This window comes from Colossoma macropomum, unplaced genomic scaffold (genome assembly GCF_904425465.1).
Source record: "Colossoma macropomum unplaced genomic scaffold, Colossoma_macropomum, whole genome shotgun sequence".
NCBI classification, from domain to species: Eukaryota; Metazoa; Chordata; class Actinopteri; order Characiformes; family Serrasalmidae; genus Colossoma; species Colossoma macropomum.
In genome coordinates this window covers 5543915-5566071 of record NW_023494794.1, presented here as the reverse complement: position 1 = coordinate 5566071, position 22157 = coordinate 5543915, and the positions used below count along the sequence as shown (strand labels likewise).

The 22157-nt window shown below is 36.6% G+C and overlaps 1 protein-coding gene across 2 annotated transcripts in view; it reads left to right on the top strand.

The window, feature by feature from the left end:
• fcho2 (FCH and mu domain containing endocytic adaptor 2) overlaps positions 1-22157 on the top strand; it is a 101484-nt gene that overhangs the window by 58112 nt on the left and 21215 nt on the right. For both annotated transcript variants that reach the window (XM_036579956.1, XM_036579958.1), the window contains exons 9-17: positions 7202-7246; positions 8033-8102; positions 8311-8335; positions 8687-8743; positions 8855-8912; positions 9864-10039; positions 17107-17131; positions 20686-20731; positions 20970-21055. In XM_036579956.1, coding sequence (XP_036435849.1) covers positions 7202-7246; positions 8033-8102; positions 8311-8335; positions 8687-8743; positions 8855-8912; positions 9864-10039; positions 17107-17131; positions 20686-20731; positions 20970-21055 — 588 coding nt within the window. The remainder of the gene's footprint in view (positions 1-7201; positions 7247-8032; positions 8103-8310; positions 8336-8686; positions 8744-8854; positions 8913-9863; positions 10040-17106; positions 17132-20685; positions 20732-20969; positions 21056-22157) is intronic.

Here is a 22157-nt window from a genome sequence, read left to right as displayed (position 1 = left end):
CCAGCGCTCTCCTTCCTGACCCCACTTCTTAACCTCGTCATTCTTTTTTGACTCATTTCTTAATCAGTTAATATTAAACAGTTTAATGTGTTGTAACTCAGATGATAAGTTTAAAGACGTTTTAATTGCTGTTTGCAGTTCAAAGAGTATTGCCTGATATTTGAGTAAGTCTTATTACATGCCCACTGCAATATAAACTTTCTTATGAAATGGATAGTTCTGGTCCTAAAATCTGATTGGTGCTGTGAAATACTCACATGCCTGTGGGCACCTCACAACAGTTAAACTCTACATTGTATTAATGCACCGTTATGTTGCTTGCATGGGTGGATATGGCCAGTTTTGTTGTCGGTAGATCTGCAGTAAATAGTATTTAACTCATTGAGAGAAAACAAATGTGTGTCGTTATCTTGGTGCTAACATAACACCGGCAATCCCATAGATATAGAAATTAGCATTATCATTCTGATAGTCATTTGATAATAAAAGGCTAGTTATGAGGTGAGGGTTTCCACGTTAGACACTGCTATATTATGACACTTTCACCATTACATGTCAACAAATTTTAGAAGTGTATGAAATGACTGCTATATATGATGATGACTGAAAGTTCTTGTCCTCCTGCAGCAGTGCATGGTTGCTTGGTGATGATAGCCAACTCTGAACAAACTACATGTCTTGATGGAAAGATTGTTTGTTGTGACATTTGTCACTTACCCATAGGAAAAAAAAAAAAAACTTTTCAAAGTACATATTCAAAATTAATAGTTATTTGTGTATATATCTAAATTTGATACAACAATAATGCTGTATGTTTTGCAGAAAGAAAAAACATCTTTTACATTTTTGACACATTTAGGCAGAACACAAGTGTTTACTTCAGCCTGTCCATACAAACTGTAAAGCATATTCTCAGGACAGAAGTGAGGAAAAAAAGGACTAACCTACAATGTCAGGATGTCAGGACCAACAAAAACCAACAAAATGGTTTCTAAAGTGCTTTATACAAAACGTACACGTTTCATTGTTTAAAACTGAAAGATCCAAACCAATTTATACTGGTTACTAAGGCTAAGGTTTGGGTCATGTTTAGAAGAGTCTTATTACATATAAGCACTTACATGTATGTAATACATATGTGACTCACAGTACAGTGCTTCACTTATTTTGTTTCCAGTCAAAACGGCCATTAATTGCAAGTTATTTTTCAGGAGACATTTACGAAAAGATAATCAACAAAATAAGTGTAAAAGCAGATGTTTCCAAGATCTAGTAGACCATCAGAAAAACTGTACTTATAACTTTCCTCTTTGAGAGAGAGGAGAAAATCAAGCTCCACTGTTGCTTCAGATCTGAAAAAAATCCGCAGGTGTTTCTGTCCATCCTTCCTCTGTGAGAGGAAGGATGGGGCACTGACCACCCCAGAGTCCAGACATCAGCAACACTAAATTGGATTTACTTGGGTTGTGAGAAGCACAAAGTGCAACCAGATTCTAAGACTGAACTTTGGAGGTGTGGAAAAAATATCCCTCTAAATCCATGCTTGAAAGCAAGTCTCCAGAAATGAAAGAAGCTATAATACAGGCAAAAAGTGAAATACTGAAAAATGTCTGAGACTTGTGTGTAATTTTCTGTTGAATCTGTTTTTCGCTGAACAATGAACGACTTGTATTTAATGGCCTTTTTGACTGAAAATTACATAAAGGTGGTTCTGACTTTTGTTTAGTACTGTATGTATGACTCCCCGTCACTTCCCAAGTATGCGTGTGGGTCGGTGTGTGTGTGCACAGTGGACCTAGGGGTTCAGACGCAACATCCGGGGCTGAGCTCGGGCCGCATTTGTTATGACAGCGGAATTAATTGAGGCTAAAAACTGTTTTGGCCAACAAAGCATTCCGCCCCCATATCAAGCTGTTCATTAGGGATCGCGTCGCTGTCAGAACAATAACGCGTCCGGCACAGTGATCAGCGGAGAGGTTGAACAAACTTTATACCACCGAAACAATCCTGAAGTGACACGCTGAGGAGGGGAGGGGGCTGGGGGATGGAGGAGGGTAGAGAGTAGAGAGAGAGAGAGAATAGAAGAGAGAGGAGGTCACTGAGATCCAGCTGAGCTGTTAACTGGCAGCAAGCCAGGCACGCAAACTCACCCTCGCGCGCTCCGTCCCAGACACACGCCAGCACGCATGTGCAGTGTACAGCAGCATCTTCCATTCATGCGTGACCGCATGCGTTGCTCTTATACACATGTGGCCAATTGCATGTATAAACACACATATACACACACACACACACTTATACTCGCAGGAGTTTGTATTCCTATCTTTGTGGGATATTTCCATTACGTTTTGTGCTATATTAGCTAAATTGTATAGTCTGCATCTAACAACCCCAACCTTAAACAAAAAATAAAATAATGAAACTGTTGAGATGTATACAAAGCCATTTAAAGTGATTTGATCTGAAATGCTCTCTTCTAAAGAAACTTTAAGGGGAATTCAACTGTTTTAAAATTGTGATAAATCTGAAAAAGTAAGTTTTCTTCAGGGATTATTTTGCCTTAAATTGCCCTTAAAATCTACCTTTGCCTTGAATAGATTTTTAAAATAACACATTAGACCAAAACCTTCTCGCTGTCAGAAAACATGGGGTCAGACATCAGGCAGTTGATTCATAACCGTTTCATGTATTAGCTGACTGAGGGGGTGCCTTTAGAGGCATTAAACTTCTCAAAAGTCTGGTTTCTATCACCACCATTGGGAACAATTTTGACTCTGAAAGTTTCTCTAGAACAGATTATTTCACAGCAAACCGTTCTTAATTACTTTGTTTACATCAGTGCCATTTAATTACTTTTGAGATGTTAGTTCCACTATAATTTATCTACTACTACTATAATTTAGGATAAGATTTTTTGGGCTAAAACATTTTTAAATCCATTTACAGAGGAGAGGTACGTGCAGGGTCTTGGAAGGCCGAATAACACCCAAAAAAACTGTCTTTCAGATTTAGCACTATTTTACCATTATCAACATATGCATATAAAACTCAGTAGACGTGTAGTTTCACTGGTGGTTTTGGATAGTAAATAAAAGATCTATTTCCAGTGCACCACAGCCACTGGTTTCTTTCATCACCACTATTACTAAAGAAATCTAAACTGATATGATTTTGTTTACATCTCAGTGATTGAATCATGTAGAAATTCTGTTAAATTTAACCTCATTAACACAAAAGGAAACATGGTGCTTTTATTTTTGCAAATAAAGGCTGATTTTCTTTTTTTTTTATTTAAAATATAATAAATCTGTGTCCAAGACCGTATACGACCATACTAAATAGTATGTCAAGTAGGTGTGGGCATGTAATAGGTGGGCAATAGAACAGTAGTGTAGTATAGGGGTGGGCAGTGGAACAATAATTATCGTTATTGTGGTAAATTACATTGCAGCACTTAATAACACACCACAATATGCTATTCTGAGTATATCATTAGAACACTGCATGTTCTATAATCATAATAATAAAATCATAATCATATATAATCATAATTAGTCCTGTTTAATTGGATTTAGTGCAGTGAAGTATGCAAAATGTTGAATATATTATCATATTCATAGTATTTTAATAGTATTTCTCTTTTAATTTGGCTGTTCCATCTGTCCCAGCTTCCTCAACTTCTAAGCCTCAAAAAAACATAATACTGTGATCTCTTGAAAATCTCAAAATATCCTGATGTTGTATTTTTGCTTTATTGTCCAACCTTGATGTCAACATATAGTAGACCAACATTAGTAATACATTCATCAAAACAGTATATATTGCATAGGAGTGTGTTGGTCTGGACGCAAACTTTGTTTTTTGCAATTCTATGCACCTTTGGTCCCCACAAAGACTTAAATACAGGCCCACACTTAGACACATACACACAAAATGTGATATAAACCAAACTGTCTGTCTGTTTAGAGGGTTATAAAACAAAGTCTTGTGCCTTTTTTCCAGGTTTGGACAAGATTTGCATGCCTGATGTTTGACTAATGTTTGACCCTGTACGCTGCAACCTGGCCGTGTTGTTACTGTGTGCTGATTTACCTGACGTCACCTTTTACCCTCCTTTCCCTTCTGCCAGAGAAAAGCATTCAGGGAAATTTGTGAAAAGTGAAAATGTTTTCTTGTGTGGTTTCAGGTAGTTGTGTGCTACGGCAGGACGGTGTCTGTTCTTGTTAGCGTTTTATGAATTAGGCTGCTTACTCTTGCTAAACAGGCCAACCTGCTTGAGCCATTTCCTGCTGTTAGCACTATAAGACGTCATTTAGGGCCCCTGAGCCATCGGGGCCCTGATGGCTCATACTTATTTTAGAAAAAATACAGTGGATCCAGACATTTCTTTTTATTCCTAGTAAAAAAGGCATTAATCCTTTTTCTTTTCTTTTTTTTGCATTCAAAAACTTACTTGCCCCCCTCCCCGCCAAATAAGATGTTGTTTTGGGCCCCCAAATGTTCAGAAACGCCCCTGACACTCTGCAGGATGTCGGTGAGGGCTTTTAAAAATGAGAAACTGAGGTGGATATTGCGGCTTGGCTTTCTTTTGTCTCTGAAACTCCATTTAGCACTTTCATTCTGATATTCGGATTGAGGGGAAATATGGCACACAAACAGAAGCCAAGAGAAGAGAGGGAGAAAAAGAAAGGAAGAAAGAACAATGATACTGTACTCACCCCCACCCACTCCCCCGCCCCTCACTAAGTGGTGTGCTCCTCTCGTGACTCGCCGCTTGCCTGCGCCGCTGCTGCGTGCTGTTCTCAGGGGAAACTCTGCTGAAGCGCCACTGCTCTCTGAGTTTGGTATCATGTGCTTTGGTTTTTTTCAGGTCAGGGCATTTTGGTGCAGAGGAAACAGCGCCCCGGGCGATCAGTAAAAAAAAATAATAATAATAAAAATGTTCTTTATTTCTTGGACAAGCATTAGCTTTTATGCTTGTAAACACAAAGAGAAACGCACCAAAGGGCTCTTAACAGCGATCCAATCACTTAAGGACATTTTCCTTCTCTTCACTCTGAGTCACGGAATTTCTAGGTGTATTTAGGCAGGTTGACTCTTTTATTTGTATGTGTATGTATATATATATATATATATATATATATATATATATATATATATATATATATATATATATATATATATATGTATATATGTTACATACACATTTTTTGAAAATGTTAGCTGTATAGGTGATGTTTGTGATAGGGTGTTTGTTTTAAAGCTTCCACCCGTGCTAATGTGTCTTGAGCTGCCCAGAATGGCTCGCGTTCCAAGGGTAAAAAGCTCGGAGGTGAATATGTAAAATTAATGAGCAGGAAATGAAGCGTGTGCTTTGTTGTTTTTCTCAGCCTTCTGTGCCATTCTGTCTCACCGTGTTACTTAAACCTGCTTTAATTAATATTCTGTGCATCTGTTCTGGGTCTGTATTTGCTCAGGGTCGTATGTGATTATTTTACTTCAGTTTGTTTATTTGTTTGCTCGCTGTCCCACAGGCAGGCTGTGTGTGGATGCTGTCTTTGTGTGTGTGTGTGTGTGTGTGTGTGTGTGTGTGTGTGTGTGTGTGTGTGCTGGCTGTAAACTGTACTCTGACTCAAAGGAGATGTCACAAATCTAGCTGGTGGCCACCAGATGTACTGTTGACTATACAGATGTACTTTTTATTCCCAGCGTTTCAAAACTTCAGAGACCACCCTTCATTTTTTGATGTGAGTCACAATGATGATCAAGTTATTCATTTTTAAATGTTAGGAAAAAAAACATACACAAAAGCCTCAACAACATAATATAATATCAAATCTGCAGGGGTATTATTCCATATTTCCAAATAGGCCTATGGCCCATGAGGATTAATCGAGTTAACATGGTGACAGCCCCCAGTGACAATAAAACTAATTTACATATTCGGCTGCCAGTGCAGCTGTGCTGGTTAAATGTGCTCTGTGCTGCAAGTAGATGTCATGCCTGTACAAAAAAGCATCTCTATGGTACGGTGTGCATTTTAGGACATCTTCACACCACAGCATCAGGTTTCAGACTGAAAAAGGACTTTGATCGCAGGGAAAACATCTGAGTAAAATTATGTCTCAGCTCTCGATTGTCAGGCAAAATAGGTCGTTTCAACATCCAAATGGGAAACGGCTTCGGAGAAGAAGGCAAAGAGCTAAGCTAAGCAGACACAAACTCTAAGATGATAAAGTTTTTGTGAGATTCACAGTTCTGTTCCTTCTTACTAGATTAATTAGTTTCATGGCCAAATTAAAGATTAACAATATACTACAGACACAGCTTTTACTGAACTGCGCTTTATGTTCTTTTATTTGACAGAGACTCAACTCGCCTTCTACCACTGTGTCCTCCCGCATCCACTTCAGTGTAATTACAGGATGAAAAAGCAAAGAAAAAAAAATCACGCCAACCTAGTTTAATCATTTACCGCGCTTATTATTTGCTCACGTTTACTTGAATAAGAGGACTCTTATTAGCACTGGCCTACCTCCAAAGTTCAGTCTTAGAAGTTGGTTGTATTTTCTGCTTCTCGCAATGCAAATAATCCCAAACACATTCAGTGATGTTGAGGTCTGGACTCTGGGATGGTCAGTCCATTGTGCTAAGAACACCAGCAGCTTCTTTCTGTGTTTTGCAAATGTTCTTCTTATCTATTTTGTTTTCTCAGTCGTGGCTTATTGACAGCTACACGTCCTTTCAGACTCATAGTGTTGTTCTCTTCTTACAGTGGAAGAATGGACAAACACCTGTGGATTTTTTTCAGATCTGAAGCAAGAGTTGGAGCTTGTTTTTCTCCTCTCTCTCAAAGATAAAAGCTTTAAGAGCTGTTTATCTGATAGACCATGTCTTGCTTGGTCCTTAGGAATTCCATTTTCTCTATATCTTTTAGTTTTTTGAACTCCAGTTTTGGAAACTCCTGCTTTTTTCACTTATTTTTCTTTGATTTTCCCTTTCCTTGTGCAAGTGCGTTATCCAGTCTCCTCACAAGTATCTCCTGAAAAATAAATTGATTGTTTGGACTGGAAATGAAATAAATAAAGGATGATCTCTGACTTTTGCATAGTATTGTATGTGCCAGGATTAAACCACTACAAGACATGCCAAAACCGTCCCCACCAACTGACCACTTGCTCTTTGCTTTGTGTGCTTACAGGGCCCATTGAATTTGAGGAATGCAATGTCTCCGTTGCCACTGAAGGTATGTGACATTTTAGATCTTTTATGATTGTGATTTTGCAAACTGGAATATTTATTTTAATTTCAACTGCAGCCTCTGAGCCAATGCAGTATAAGAAAAATTATTGAGTAACATTTTGTATTTATTTATTTTATTTTATTTATTTATTTATTTATTTATTTATTTAGTTAGTTAGTTTCTTTTTGGATTAAAGGTTGTTTTCCTTTTTGCTGTGTAAAATATATTTTGCATCTAATTTTTGTTTATATACCTCCCTAACCATAACCATAACCATAATCTAACAATAAATCTAACCTAAAGTCTAAGTAAAACTGTTTTCTTTTGCAGGAGGTAGTTGCATGTAATTGACAAATGTCTTTGTCAACCAAACATGCATGACAGATTAATCTAGAAAATAATAGGTTGTTTTGTGTATATATATCAATACCAGTGACTAATTCCTATAGTCATTTGTTCCTCTAAGAGCTCAATCAAATATAAGTCTATATTTGGGATGTTTTCAGATTTCTAACAAATTATATGATTGATTAAAAAATGAATGATTTCGTATACTCATTCTTGGAGGAGGCTGTAGGAAATTACCCAATACTAAATTAAACTAAACTCATTTTCACCCTTTTTATAAAGATGTTTGATACTTGATAGCAGCACATTTGACTCACATGTGTTTATTTGCTATTTATTTGTTTTGCAACAGTTCTTCATTATGAAGTGCCCTTTTTTGCATGACTGTTTTGAATTACATCAATGATTTCCCATAATATCAGTATAAATTTGTTCATCCAGGTGCCAAACCTAGAAAAAGGAAGCCCTTCACCATTCCAGGCCGGCGAAAAGACAAAGATACGGATTCCACGTAAGAGCATTGCTGAATCTTCCTTTTTTATAGTTCAGCGTTTCATTATCCTCTCGCTAAAAAATTATTAAATTTTTTAATTTTTAAATTATTAAAATTATTATTAAATCCACTGCCTAGTATGTGTAACTAGACATATTTCAACCAAGCCAATAAAGAATATTACTGTTAATCATTTTAATATTATACTTTTCTTTTTCTCAAATAGTGAGTCCACAGAAGTTGAAGCCACTGTGAGTATTTGTTTATATAGTAAATAATACCTATATATAGTCAGTGCGGTATATTTGTGTGTAAAATCCTTTTGAGTAGCTTTTCTGTGTTTGTAGTGTGAAATCTTTTGTGGTTCTTCAAATGGCCTTACAGAAAAGGCAGTTAAAAAAATTATAGTGCATTTTAATAGTAATAATTAAAAAAATTAAGACACAAAATGATTTTTATTGCACATTTTTCAGTGTGCTTCTCAAAAATAAACAGAATAAAAAGATTAACTTCTAATAATAAACACAGTATTAAAAGTATTAACTTGTTTGCTTCTATGTCAAAAAATTGTATTTTTTTTATTTTATTTTTTTTACTAACAGAACACTGCCAATGGAGCTCCTCCAGATTTCTTTAGAGCCATAGATATCCAAAACGCTGTGAGTTATGACCTAATGCTTGGGCAGTAATAATATAATAAGAAGCAGTTTGTGAAATAAGTAATGCTGCATTGTTGTGTTTTATCTGTGTTTTGATTGTTGACTGTGCAGAATGTGCCTCAGGTGGATGAAGAGGGATTCTGCATCCGACCAGAAGTCAATGAAAATGATATCCTTCATCCAAGTCTGGGTGCAGAACTTATTTTTTTTGCTTTGAAGTCATTATCTTCTTTTCAACCAGTCCTGCAGCTACAGCTGATTGCTTGAGCTTTGTCTTAGTTAAAGCTACATTCTGTAGCTTTCAAAGCCTATAGGCCAGAATTCAGAAGTCTTTGTTTTGTACGCCAATTTGTATGCATTTTTGCCTTTTACATTTATTTATCCATTTATTTATTTGCTTGTTTTGCTTGTATTTATTTGTTTGTTTGTATTTGATAGGCTTACTAATCTATATTTTTCCAATATTTTGGAATACCGTGGAGTCAAAATGAGACCACTGGTGATAAACTTTTTTGCATTTTTTTCATTTAAAGTCACTCAAAGTCATTTAAAGTTGAATTTTCAGCATTGCAATTTGAGTGAAGGTAAAATTTTTGAAATTTTAACATGAATTTCACAATTCTGTGTTGTCTGAACACAAGCTTCAGTAGAAAAAAGGCTTAAAAAATAGAAATAGTGCAGAATCTTGAATATTTCTTAGTTTTACTTGTCATAACTTTTCTTTTTCATTTTGTTCAAAATTCTCAGACTTTTGTACCCCACTGTATATAAACACATGGCTTGTTATTGTTCAGTTTTGCCCATTTTACATTGTATAGCCTTTTTTAAAAACTCTGATTAATCAATTAATTGTTAAAGTAATCGGTAGATTAATCAGTTGTTTATAAATCAGTAGTGAAGCTCTAACCTCAACCAACTAGAGCAAATGCAGTCACAGAATCATGTTTTTTGTAGCTGTAAAATTAAGAACTTTTTAGATGGCTCTTCTTTTTGTAATTATTTCCTCATATCTTTCCTTGAACTTTATTCTGCTTTTAATCTGATAACTTGTTTGCTTTTGTTTGTTTGTTTGTTAGAGTTTGTTTGAACACTGTTTCTATTCCTTAACGATTCTGTCCACATGCCAAAGACAACTCCTTCTACTCGTCCAGCGATTCAGAAGATGAAGACGATCGCAGGAAGTTCCATGTGGAGATCAAACCTGTGCAGCCCAACAATGGCACGCACCAGCACAAAGCCACCATCGACGAGCTGAAGGCTTCCATTGGCAACATTACCCTCTCTCCCTCTGCTACGGTAAGGCACCCACACACGTGCACAGAAACTAGAGATGGATCGGGATTTTTGATATGTACAGACATCCGAAATCATTAGCATACGTCTACTTAATCGGGTGTTAATAAGGCATATATACTTTACAATAAAAAAACAAAAAAATCTTGTAATATTTTGATGCATTACTGTACAAAACTTAGAGACCCTTAATTTATTTAATTTCCAGTCAAAACAGCCATCAGGTACCATTTATTCATTTTTCAGGAGGAGTTTTGATAAGATAATCCACTTGCATAAGGAAGGAAACTTAACCAACTTATAAGACTGAACTTTGGAGGTGTGGAAAAATATCCCTGTAGATTTCTTTGAAAAACTGAAAGCAAGACTAACAAAAGGAATTAAAGCTGCTATAACAGTAAAGAGTAGATACACTAAATACTGAAAAAATGTGATATTTAGCTGTTGAGGCTTGTCCTGTTAAATATATGTGTCGGGCTTTTTTTCTGATGCCACAACAACCACAAGTTATACATTTTTCAGGTGATATTTCTTAGCAAGTTGTATGTAAAATGATCCACTTGCATGTGGGGGAAGAAAACAGGAAAAACAGTAGTTTCCAAAACTGAGTTAACCAACTTCTAAGACTGAACTTGTGGAGGTGTGGAAAAATATTTCTGCAGATTTGCTTACAAACCTGAAAGCAAGTCTCCTGAAAAGAATAGAAGCTGTAGTAAAGACAAAAAGTAGACACACTAATACTAAGTACTAAAAAAACCTTCTGTGTATTTTTTCGATTAAATATATACTTTGTTATTTTACTGAAGCTAAAATATGAAGAACTTGTACTTAATGGCTGTTTTGAACAGTACTTTGCACAGTACATCTTGTCGGAATGAATAACAGAACCACAAAGACTATCAGGATACATGCAGCTGATATTGTGTCTCACGTTAAGCAAAATTCCACCATCTTAAGTGGAGCTACATGTGGAAATATTACAGACATAAGATGTACAGCATAAACTGTATTAATTGTTTATCGTTCTGTAACTGGTACTGCTATTTCACAGCTAAAACACAAAGATAAGTCACTAAATAAAATGAATGATCAGGCATGGATCGCCTTTTAAACAAGCTGCATGGAACATGTGAATGTTAAGCCACATGGTTTTGTCTTTTCATTCATAACAAATGTAAAATATGTCATTGTTTGGATATTCAAATGCCAGTTGTTTAAAGATTCAACACATTTGCATTCGCATGGCATATAAAAACTATATAACTATATAAAGACTAATATAAATACGTGGTTGTATGTACTTACAGTTAAAAGCACAGAAACATGCATATCACTTCAGCACACAGACACTCAGACTGGTCACTGTGTCGGATGAGTGCCCAATGATTGGTCTGGCTTACTCTACATAGCGTGCGCTCTGATTGGCTGATGTGAAGTCCATTCATTCTGTTCTGAGCCTCTCCCCCCTGCGTCTCTCTCTCCCTCAGTTCTGTTGATTTTGCCGTCACTAGGGGGCAGTACTTCACCATTCTTTCTTCACTGACCGCCAAACGCTGACCGTGCTAGAAACAGTTGTCACTCTAAAAGTTTTCTCTCCTGATGTAAGCCCTGCTAAAGATGTTGAATGAGTCAGTGTGATTGGTCTCTGTCTGAAACCCCTGAAAGCTTTTAAACTGCTCATTGAAAAGGCATTTAACATTTCTCTCTGTCCAGCACTGCTTATCCCTTAGAAACAGATCTTTTTTAAAAAGAGTCAGATGTGGTTAGCAAATGTAATATAATTAAAGGCTAAAAGTTGGAAGTTATTGCAAAAAACAAAAGCATGGAGTAGTTTTATATGAATGATTTCTCACATGCGTATTGAACAGAGTGGACAAATTCTGTGTAAAGTGCAGACTGTAAACTTTTAATCAGTTCCACATTTGCATTTGTTAGTAGAAGAGATTTTTGTATTACTATCCGATTATAATTGTCTTGTTGAAGTAAACAAAGATAGAAGTGCAGGTACAGAATGCAAATTGAATATAAATGTCATTTATTGCATAACTCATGTTATTAAATATGTAATTATGGTTGGTTATGCAGCCCTGGTCAAAATAAGTGAAAATAAGTTATTACATCCTTTTATGCACATTTTTTAATGCACAATGACTGTTTATATGTTGAATTTAACACGCTGAGGGAAAAAAATACATCGCATAGTTTGGCTTGTATAAAAGTTATGACCCATTTTAGATTTAGTTTTTTATTTTTGTGTTGTTAGACTAATTCTTCTGCACTAAACTTTGCAGAAAAATGGCAAATTTAAGTAAAAATGTATCATATTAGGGGAAAAAAACAATAAAACAAAACTTTTTCACAGGCCACATTTTATAGACATTTTATTTTATTTTTTTGAGTTTATTTTTTTTCTGAAATGTTAAACTTAGCAAATAAATCAAAATTGTGCATTAAAATAAAATTCTGCATAACAGTGTGTTATTACTTTTACTTAAAATCAGCAAAACGTGATTTGAAAAAACGTGACTGAGGGTTTTCAAACTTTCACATGCGACCATAATTTCTCACTCACAGCTCATTAAAATAAATTGTGGATAAATTCTGTTGAAAGTGCTGTTGTAAAACTTTTAATCAGTACCACGTTTGTGTTTGTAAAGTAGAGGAGGAGATAACTCCTTATGGTCTGAATATGATTATAAATGTCTCATTTTGCTTCTTCGCAACGTTTTTGGAATTATTTTGACGTTGAAATAAACCAGGAAAGAAGTCACGAATGCAGATTCAAAGCAGACACAGAATCTAAATTGAATGTATATGTAATTCATTGCTTAACTCATGATGTCATTAAATATGTAATTATGTAATTGGGTTTCATCAGAAACATGCACACAGATTCCATTCCAACACAGAAAAACTCACTTCTGTTGTAATAACATTCAACTTCTCTGAGTCAAAGTCCTAATTTTCCCTAACAAATAAACAGAGATGTGCAGGGTGGCCTAAACACTGTCTCTTAGGATTAGGGTTGGGCAAAATGGCAAAAATATTAAAGTATGATACTTAAAGCCATTTTCAAAATAGATAATATGCATTTGAGACTTAATACATTGGAACAGGTGAAACAGAACCTGTAGTGCCACATACTATAAATACTACTAAAAATACTATAATAAACCTATGAGATTACATTGTTTATTTTTCGGTGTTTTACATACTGTACTGCGCTAAATCCAATTAAAAAGGCCCAGTTATGCTGTCCTTGTTATTGAAACATGCAGTGTTCTTTAAGTACTTGCGATATCCACGCTATGCTCAGAAAAGCGAATTTTAGCATTAGTGTTTGTCACATTAACGATAAAATATTTATATTTATATATTTTATCGTATCATAAAAGTCATGTTGCTCCGCCTGCTTAGGATTCATTGGTCCAAAGTAAAATGTTAAAACTCCAAAGCTGAAATACAAAGCACTGTATGTGCTCTCGCCTACAAAAACCTAACAAAATTAAACATGAAGAAAAGGAAGTTGTAACTAAATGTTAGTGAAATGTTAGTATAATAGTATCAAATAAAAGCAATTAAAGTATCACCAAAATGGTAGCTTTACAGGAGAAGCAGAAACCTTCTTTGCTTGTAATGTTAGTCAATGTAATAAGATTTCTTTACCATGGAATTTCAGGCCACTAATATGGGTCCACTCATCATAAAATTTTGACACAACATAGAGGTCAGCTGCTGTGCTCAAATGATGGAAGAAAAAAAAATATTATGTTTTTTTTTCCCCTAGGCAGTGATGGAAGGTAACAGTAACATAAAGACTACTTACCTCAATTGAAAGAACTCGGGGAAACTACAAAATACATCAAAATATTACTGGAGTACATGTAACTGAATAAATATAGACAATGCTAGTTTATTAATATAGCACACTTCATACACAAGAGCAATTTGTAGTGCTTTACAAACATTAAAACAAAATAAAAGACACAGAAAAGACAAAGACAGCAAAACAGAATAGAAGCTTAATAAAAATGTAAATGAAAAAGAACAGATATGAGGTGCAACGCTAAAAATACAGTGCAGCAAGAATGAAGTCTTGGAGCTCAATTAGCTCAGTTACAGACGCACAAAGAGAGAAATGTTTTTAAGCTGGATTTACAAATCACTTCATTTGGGGCACATCTAAGATCTACATGGAGTTTGTTGAACTTGTATGCAGTACAACAGCAAACACCACATTTAGTTTGGACCCTAGGCTCTGTGAGATGACCATGATCTCCACAGAGCTAAGAGACTTGACCCGTTTTAATGATTTATTGACAGTAGCAGCACTTCTGTATGTTCTGTCACTAACTGGATTTTTAAAAATGTGCACATAATACCTTTACATTATATATTTAACCATTATGTATTGTTTACATTTTTATATATCAGTAGTTAAAACAAGCATGTAACATTCTCTCTCTCTCCTCTCTCTCTCCCACTCTCTCCCTCTCTCCCCCTCTCTCTCCCTCTCTCTCCCTCTCTCTCCCTCCCTCTCTCTCTCTCATTTGTGCTCGTTTCATTATATGTGAGAGATGGATGGTTAAATGGTGGGATGTGTGAAAGACAGGCTGAGAGTTTAGCGACTTCTTTTAAATATATTTGTCTCTGTCTTTCTCTCTCTCCCTCTTTGTGTTGCTCTTTCTCTCTTTATCGCTCGTCTTTTTCTCTTTCAATCTTTTTTTCTCTCGTTTTTTTCCTTTCCCTGTTCCTGTCTTTCTCTATTATTCTCTCTTTCCATATTTTTGTATCTCTTTCTTTCTTCTTCTCACTTTCTTTCTTCTTCTCTCTCTTTTGTCTTTTTTCTTTCTTTCTGTTTTATTTCCCTTCCTGTCTTTCTTTTTCTTATTCTCTTTTTCTCTCTCCATATTCTTTCTCTCTTTCTCTCTCCTCTCTCACTTTTGCCTCTTTTATCTTTGCTTTGTATCTCTCACCCTCTCATTCTGTCTTTTTGCTTCCTTTCTCTGTCTATATCATTCGCCTGTTCTCACTTGTTTTCACCTCCCTCTCTCTCTCTCTCTCTCTCTCTCTCTCTCTCTCTCTCTCTCTCTCTGTATATTGCTCATCTTTCTCTCTTCCAGAATGAGTTAATGCAGGGTTGTTTTCTGTTTCTTCTCTGGCGTGTGTTCAGTAAAGCCGGTCAGGCTGTTTGCTGTTAGACACCTTCTCTGCGCCGCGTGTTTGCTTTATTACGGAGGAATGAACCTACATCTTTCAGGGAGGGTTTTTTCACTCCTCCAGCCTCAGGCCTTCGCTCACCGGTGTGTTCCAAATGAACCCAGTAAACACAGGGATTAAATTCTGAAATATTTACACATCTCCAGAAAATCACCAGAAAAAACTGTATTCGCTGTTTGTCTACACATCTCTGAGTTTTCTGCAGCATCAGAAGCGTTTCTATGTCTGTCTCTCTCTCCGTATGTCTCTCTCTCTCCCTCTCTGTCCCTCTGCTCTGATAAGAGTTTTTAGACTTTTTGTCTGGTCTCTTGTTTATTCCCTGTTCCTCTGTGCTCTCAACAGTTTCATGTTAAACTGTTTTAGATGTCAGAAATATAAATAGTGACGAATGCTGTGTCATCTGTTGTGGATTATTTGGAAAGCTTTTCTTTCCCTTTTCGTTTACTTCTCTCTCTCTCTCTCTCTCTCTCTCTCTCTCTGTACGTGTCACAGCTCTCATTCTTTTTCCATTCTTTTTCGTGCGTACTTGTTCCATTTTTTATTTTGCGCTCTTGCGTTCGTTCTCTCTTTCTCCCTCCCTCCCTCTTCATTTTTCTTACTCTGTCTCTGTCTCTCTCTCTCTCTCAGCTCTCTTTCCTTTTCTTTCTTTTCCTTTCCGTACATACTTTCCATTTTTATTTATTTTGCTCTCTCTCTTGCTTTCTTTCTCTCTTTCTCCCTCCCTTTCCATTTTTCTTCTCTCTCTCTCTCTCTCTCTCTCTCTCTCTCTCTCTCTCTCTCTCTCTCTGATGTTCTGCTGTAACTGTATTCGTCTGGTGTTTGGCCTGGGAGCTGTAATTGAACCCATTTGCCACTCTGTGCCTATGGGACCAAATCCTGGCTTTTCTCTGAGCGTGTGTGTGTGTGTGTGTGTGTGTGTGTGTGTGTGTTCCTGCCTGCAGCTTTATCTGTCCCTGTGGTTTAACGCTTTAGCTGCGTTTCCTGTCCCTGTTTTTTGTTTACATTTGATTTGATTTGATTTTTTTATGTTGTAATGAAATAGTTTCAGCACAGACAGAGAAGCAGTGCTCTGTGAGGAGCGCACAGCTCCACACACTGCTCTACACAGAGCACTGCTTCTCTGTCTGTGCTGAAACTATTTCATTACAACATTAAAAAATCAAATTAGTGCACAGAGCAGTGCGCAGGGCTGTATGTAGAGCTGTGTGTGGTGCTGCAGAGAGCTCTGCAGAGATGTGTGCAGATATTTGTGCAAATATGTGTGCTGAGTCAGTATCAACCAGTCTGTCAGGCTCTCTTGTCCATCTCCTGGCATTCATGTGAGTCAGTCAGTGAGTCAGTAAGACAGTGAGATGACCTTTCATTCCGTGATAACTTGTTGTTTAGGCTGTAGACTGACTGACTGACTAACTGACTGGGTCAGTGACTGCCTCAGCAAGTCAGTGACTGACTCACTGACTCAGTGAATCAGTGGCTCAGTGAGTCAGTTAGTTTGTCAGCGAGTGAGTCAGTCAGTGAAAGAGTCACTCAGTGAGTCAGTGAGTGAGTCAGTAAATGAACGGTATATATGTGTGTCTGAGTGTGTGTGTCCATCTTGACATACCAATGTGTGTATGAATGTATGTTTCTGAGACTGTGTTTGCGTTTGAGTGTGTATACATCTCCAAACGTGTGTGTATGCGTGTATGTACCATGTGTGTATGTCTTAGTGTGTTCCGTGTGTGTGTGTGTGTTGGTCCTGGGAGGGCTGTATTAGACTGAATGAATGGGGGGGGCGCAGTACTTCATGTCCTCCATTATTTTCATAACTCCTCTCTCTCTCATTAATTAATGCCTGTTTTCATTTCCAGGTCCACATGAGGAGGAACCAGTCCAGTGAGTATTCTTCTTCTTCTTTTCTTCCTCCCTTCATCCCTCTATCACTCCTCTAAAGGTTTGGCTCTGGAGAGCGCTTGCCATTTTGACTTCTCTCCTTTCGTTTTTCTTGGCTGGGCCGCTTTTCGCCGAGCCTCTCCTTCATGTTGCTCTAGCGACCCCTCCAAAGCCAACTCATCCCACGAGAAAATAAAGTCTTGCTTTCTTTTTTTTAATTACCCCCCCTTCTCTCTCCTCTCAACAACTCAATGTTGCCTCCTTAAGTCATGAGCAAGATTAATTGCTTAATTGCATGTTTGTTTTTTCTCTGTGATCATAATTTTACATTTTTTCCGGTAAATTGTGGTTTAAACGGACACAGATGCATGTCTGAACGTAGTGTTTACATTCCAGAAAGTTCTCATATGAAGAGCAAATGTTTTAACTTTTGCAAGCTTTGTATCCATAAAATATTGTAATTTGTCTTGCGGTAGGAAATTTTATTGTGGTTGCAAGATGAAACCACTTAATTCCACAATAATTTGTGTGAAGGCTGTAGGGCCTGACCAATATGTAAATTTTGTGGCCGATACTGATTTTAAGGGGATAAAAGTTCTGCTAATTGATAATATTGGCCAATATAATGTATTGTTTGAATGATATGATTGTCAGTTCTCAAATGCCATATGCCATAATAACATCTAAATAATATCTACACTCATTGTCAGTTTTATCCGCTCCACTTACCGTATAGCTGCACTTTGTGGTTCAACAATTCTATCTGCTTTTCTGCGTACTTTCTTAGCCCCCTTTTAACTCTCACAGGACCACCACAGAGCAGGTACTTTTTTGAGTGGTGGATCATTCTCAGCACTACAGTGACACTGACAGGATGGTGTTAAGGTGTGTTGCGCTGTACGAGTGGCTCAGACACCATCAGTGCTGCTGGAGTTTTTAAACACTGTGTCCACTCACTGTCCACTTCATCAGTGGTCACAGGATGCTGCCCACAGGACGCTGTTGGCCGGATATTTTTGCTTGGTGGACTGTTCTCAGTCCAGCAGTGACACTGACGTCTTTAAAAACTCCAGTAGCACTGCTGTGTGGCTCTTTGGTGGTCCAGTGGGGGTCCAGACCATTGAAGAACAGAGTAGAAAGCGGCTAACAAAGTATGCAGGGAAACAGAGAGACTACATTCGTAGTTGTAGAGCTGATAAAATGAACAGTCAGTGTGAATACAAGGTTTTAATGTTATGGCTGATTGGTGCATATATATTCGTTTTTGATAGTCTTTCGTAATTGTGGCACTAATGGCCCCTTTTTGCTTGCCAGATGTCAGGAAAAACATTGTGATATATTGTGTATCATGAAAAATTCTTAATGTATTGTGATGTTAAACATTTTCCATATCGACCATGTCTACTGTACAGTACTTGAAAAGTGTACAGTACAGTGTAGAAAATCTAATTAAATCATGACATTAAAATTGAAAGGCAAATGTCATCATTACACCCCTAATAATGATGGTCATTTGCTTATGCATCTACTTCACACGTTCGGCGTTTGAATATGCTAATGTTTTCAGTAAAAACTGTTATGGAATTCATTGGTGTCTGGGTAGGGTGTCTTATTCAGTTAAAAGTGTAAGCATGGAGTCAGCAAAAATGCACTTGATTGAAAGTCAGAATGTGTCTACAGCTAAACATACTGAAGAATATAAATGTAAAAAGTAAATATTTTAACAAATTTTACAAGTTTAACAACATTACAAGTTTTTACTGGTGGTCAGCAGTAGAAGTCCTCGCACAAAGATATATTTTCATAGCTGTGGGCCTTTTCATTTTACAGTTATATTACTTTGGCTGGATGTTTTGATAAAAACCAATTCAAAAGTATGGGAATTTGACCGATTGACAAAACGAAAAGAGAAGAATTTCATGGCTTTATAGATTTATAAGGTCTTGAAAGATGAAAATGAACAAATAGACTAAAGAGTGTTTTTTCTCTTGCATATTTAATTGCGTAAAACAGTCATTGAATTTCAGTAATACTTGAGTAAAGTACAGATTTCCAAAATAATACTTAAGTATAGTAACCATGTACAAGGTAGTTACAAAAGGTGGTCATTAACTTTGTAAATTGTGCTACTATAGTTTTGCAAATCGTGGCACTGACTAAACTTGAGGCTTACAGTCATCAGCCTTCTGCTCTCTTATGGTTTTCCTCTATACTTTCCTGTCAAATCGAAGTAGTAAAAGAGGGAAAAACCACATGGAAATGACTGGTGTAACAAGCAATCCAAAACTGTTCTTGACATTAAAAGTGATTAACATCCAACCACTATTCTCATCAGATATGTTCTGCCTTTGTGTGCATATTTAGCTTATTTAGACCTAATTTCTCTTATCTCAATGCAAAAGCTAAGAATAAAAGTGTTCTATCAGTTTAAAGGAGAAACAAAGTATATGAGTTACAACATTTAATATTACCATATTCTGTGATTTACGTTCAAATATCAAACAAGTGATACCAGTTTAGTCTGCATCTATACATGAATATGTGCCAACTATGGGCTTCTTAAAGCTATGGAGCACCAAGAGTGATTTGTAAATGTATCTCACACCTACCCAGGGATAACAGGACTACCCAAACACTTTTCTTTAGATTCAAGGAGAGGTAAGTATAAGCTGCGGAGTGTAGGCACTTGCCTACTAACTTTGGGTATCTCAGGGCAAAAAGGGATTTACTAAGTTCAAGAAGTATCAGCTACTACTAATAGTCAGTACTTCTTCTGTTGCAGCTGTTTAATCTGATTCTGTTAACAGTGTAATATGGTGACTCTAAACTGATCAGGTTATTCAAAAGCTGGTTTCAAATACACACTTCTGTGTCCAGTTGTATATGCGCTGTTTATGCATACGTCCAGGGTGGTCAAATGTTCTCAGTGGATTTCCACAATGAAAAGAATAGACCAAATATGCAAATGTGAATAAAATTATGCATAGTTAATAATTAAATAATGCATAATGCTAATTAGTGGCCATTCGCTTTAATTCATTGTTACCAACACTAGCATTCTTGACTGAACTGTTTCTTTAACTTGTCTGCACTGGCCTTTAATGGACCTTGTTCAGGACGTTCTCTACCTGCAACTTACAAATTTATTTTTACATTTTATGTATTTATATATACAACACTGTGCAAAAGTCAGAGACCACCCTTCGTTTATTTCATTTCCAGTCAAAACAGCCATTTTGCGCAGTACCATATATCTATATTTATGTATTTGCATATTCAGTTGAGGTGTAAGGGATTATTGAGTGTGTATTTGACACAGCAAGTTGTGGTATCAGGTGTGTTTATCTTCCTCAGGCAAATGTTTCATAGAGTAACAAGACCGTGTCAAATATTAAAGTCTCCATCAGTCAATTGCCCTGTTTCTGGGTAGCTAAAACAGCCATATTTACTTTTTGAAACATTTGTTATGAGGCTTGCTTCTTTAATAGACTGGTTGGGAATTGAATGAAAGAAAGATTTAAATGCTCCTGGTGATTAAAGTTCAAATTCTGTCTTAGGTGATGAGTTGGGAAGATCCAGAACGCAGCAACCATCATATAATGAGTAAGAGAATGTCACATTTAAAGTGTAGTAATACTTTTTTTGTTAGCCTTTTGTTTCCCCTACTGGAATATGGAATGACATTTATGGAATGGCACCTTTCAAATAAAGAAATATTGATTTCTTAACTTTAATATTAATTATTTTTCTGAAGATTAGTAAGATCAAGTAACATCAAGTAAGAAACTCTTGCAGTTCCAGTATTGTTAACCATTAGCCTCCTTTTCTTTTAATCTACTAGTAGGTTGGCGAATAATGACCTGCTTTCTTTGGACCCTTTCGGCCCCAGTGCTGGTGGCTCCGCCTCCTCTGGATCTTCTTCAGCAGGTAAGATCTCTCAGTAGCTAACTTCACTTTTAACTCCTTTTTTCCTTTTTTTTCATAACAAGAACATTTTCAGCCTCAGCCCTGGCAGCCAAGAGCACACATGACTAATACCATCATGAAATAAAAAAGCATTTCATATTATTTGATATCAATTAATGCAAGCTAACTGCAGAAAAGTCATTTTGAAATTTAAAACTGTTTAGCTGACGTTTCAGTTGGAGTCAGGCCTGTCTCGGCAACAGTATCCTATTATTAGGGACAATCTTAGGGACAATCTTATCTCTCAATATTAGGGTTAATAACTGCGATAAACGGTCAAGCCGGTTTCTGGAGAAGGGGCTTTACCTTAACCAAGATAGAGCTGCAACTTTAACAGCCAGTGCTTTGCTTCTGCATCTGCTTCAGAGTTAGGGCCAGTCTCAAAATGACCTGAAAAAACTGTTGCTATTAGTATTATTATTCTTATTATCATCATCTTTGTGAGAACTCATTACTACTACATTACTGAAGTCCAGAAACATCAGCAGATGTACTTACAGAGATACTACTACTGCTGCTAATCATAGCAACACTTTTTTCATCCAGTAATTTTGAGATGGACCATAACTGTAAAGTGAACGCAGGAGTAAACACAGTGATGGCATGTAAGCTGATGCTAAATCCTTGTGAAATTAAAAAAATAAATAAAATAATAATAATGATTATAATAATAATACCTGCGCAGTTGTGGTTGTAGTTTATCACTTTTAGCCATTTTGGCCATGAAACTGTAATTAATCTACTAATAGAGTACAGAATTTTGAATGACATATAAAGTTTTCTGTCTGATGCTGTGGTCTCTGTGGCCACTTAGCGTACCTGATTGTACGAGGTTTAAGACATAAGTGTTTTTCTGATACCTGATGTCTGAAACATCACATTGTGGTCTGAGGAAGTGTTACAATATGCATCATTCCATGTAAGTGGAATTTTGTACGTATGATATTTGTCTTAATGCATCTATGTTAGGTACAGTATCTGTGGTATTAATGAAAGATGATGTAGGATATCGGCCAGTGTTCAAAAAGTGATGCTCCTGTGTGGGAATACTAGTGTCTTGTGA